Here is a 1,312-nt window from a genome sequence, read left to right as displayed (position 1 = left end):
GCTCTTCTGTTGAGATTGTTCTGTCATTACAGCTCATTGAACTGTTGGTGACTGTTACGTCCGCGGATCAGGACAGTCCCCGGCACCTCGGCAGCTGTTACCGGGGCTATCAGCGACTCCACCCCTGCTCACGTAGGAACACGCTCCCGGCGATGAGGCACACCTGCGCTCAATTAACCGCTATGTACTTAAACACGGCGCTGGTGTGTCCTCGCTGCTAGACGATCTCTCAGTCTTCTGCCGGTAACTCTGCGTGTTTCATGTCCTGGATCCTGAGGTCTACTAAGATCATCCTTCCCTGGTATATTGGTGTTATTCAACTGTGTCGACTTGAGTGAGTGTCTTTGCCTTGTTTATGTTTTGTGAACGGATTACTGAGGAGCCCTTTACGTTTTTGTCTGAACTGATTACCAAGGAGTATCTTCTGTTATTTCATGAACTATTAGAGAGATCTTATGTTTATTTTGAACACATTACCAAGGAGTATCTTCTGTTTATTTGGAACTTATTACGGAGGAGTGTCTTATGTTTTGAACTGCTGCCTGATGCCGCCTATGTCTCCGTGGGCCTTGCTGTCGAGCGACGATCGTTGGTGGGGGTCCACATCCAGTGCCTGGGTCAGTTAAGCGTGGGCCCTTGTTCCTGTCTGCATACCTCGGCGCTGGGTTCCAAGCACGCTCTCCAGCCCGGAGCCAGCAGTCCTCTATACGCAGGTCACCTGTGTTGTGCTCAGCTTCATCACACCCTCATCTGCCTATTGTCTCCTCTTAATCTCCTTCTCTGCTCTATACGCAGTGCCAAAACCCCTCTCCGACCCTGGGCGGCTTCTCCAGTGGTCCAGTCATTTCTGCGGCCCTAACACCCGAGTCCCACGCCGGCAGCTCCGCGCCTGATCCTCACCACCTCCTTCCGTCCCATACTTTGTCTAATAAACATCTTTCTCTGACCTGAGTTTGAGTCCTGCCGATTACTGAGTCCAGTCGCTCTTCTGGTATGCGGCTTGCCGTAACAGTGACACAAGACATGAGAAAGGTGGCTTTTGCTTGAACCTGATGAGGTCTAGTTTGCACATGTTGAGTGCAGAGAGGATTTCTCTTTGATGCTCTTAACACTAATTATGTAAATAATACAGTAAGCCTGTGGTATATAAGCAGTTTTGTCAGGCATAGTTAAATTCTCGGTTATTGTTGTCGGGAGGTTCTCGCTGATTTATTTTACCTTATTTCTTCTCCTGCTGATGCTTGGCTTGGCTCCGAGGAGCCTGGGGAGGGGCTTTTTTTTTTTTTTTTTTTTTTTTTAAAATGAGGGGGTG

At 48.9% G+C, this 1,312-nt stretch overlaps 1 protein-coding gene across 1 annotated transcript in view; it reads left to right on the top strand.

Moving 5' to 3' along the window:
- The window catches only part of fhod3b (formin homology 2 domain containing 3b), a 16,139-nt gene extending 15,246 nt beyond the window's left edge, over positions 1–893 (top strand). Inside the window, exons 5-6 of the mRNA XM_020612694.1 lie at positions 33–132; positions 796–893. Of these exons, the coding sequence (XP_020468350.1) occupies positions 33–132; positions 796–893 (198 nt within the window). The remainder of the gene's footprint in view (positions 1–32; positions 133–795) is intronic.
- Positions 894–1,312: the final 419 nt, after the last annotated feature.

The sequence above is a fragment of the Monopterus albus genome, unplaced genomic scaffold (genome assembly GCF_001952655.1).
Source record: "Monopterus albus unplaced genomic scaffold, M_albus_1.0 scaffold127.1, whole genome shotgun sequence".
Taxonomy (NCBI): domain Eukaryota; kingdom Metazoa; phylum Chordata; class Actinopteri; order Synbranchiformes; family Synbranchidae; genus Monopterus; species Monopterus albus.
The sequence above is the reverse complement of the archived record's forward strand: the minus strand, read 5'-3'. Positions and strand labels throughout refer to the sequence as shown.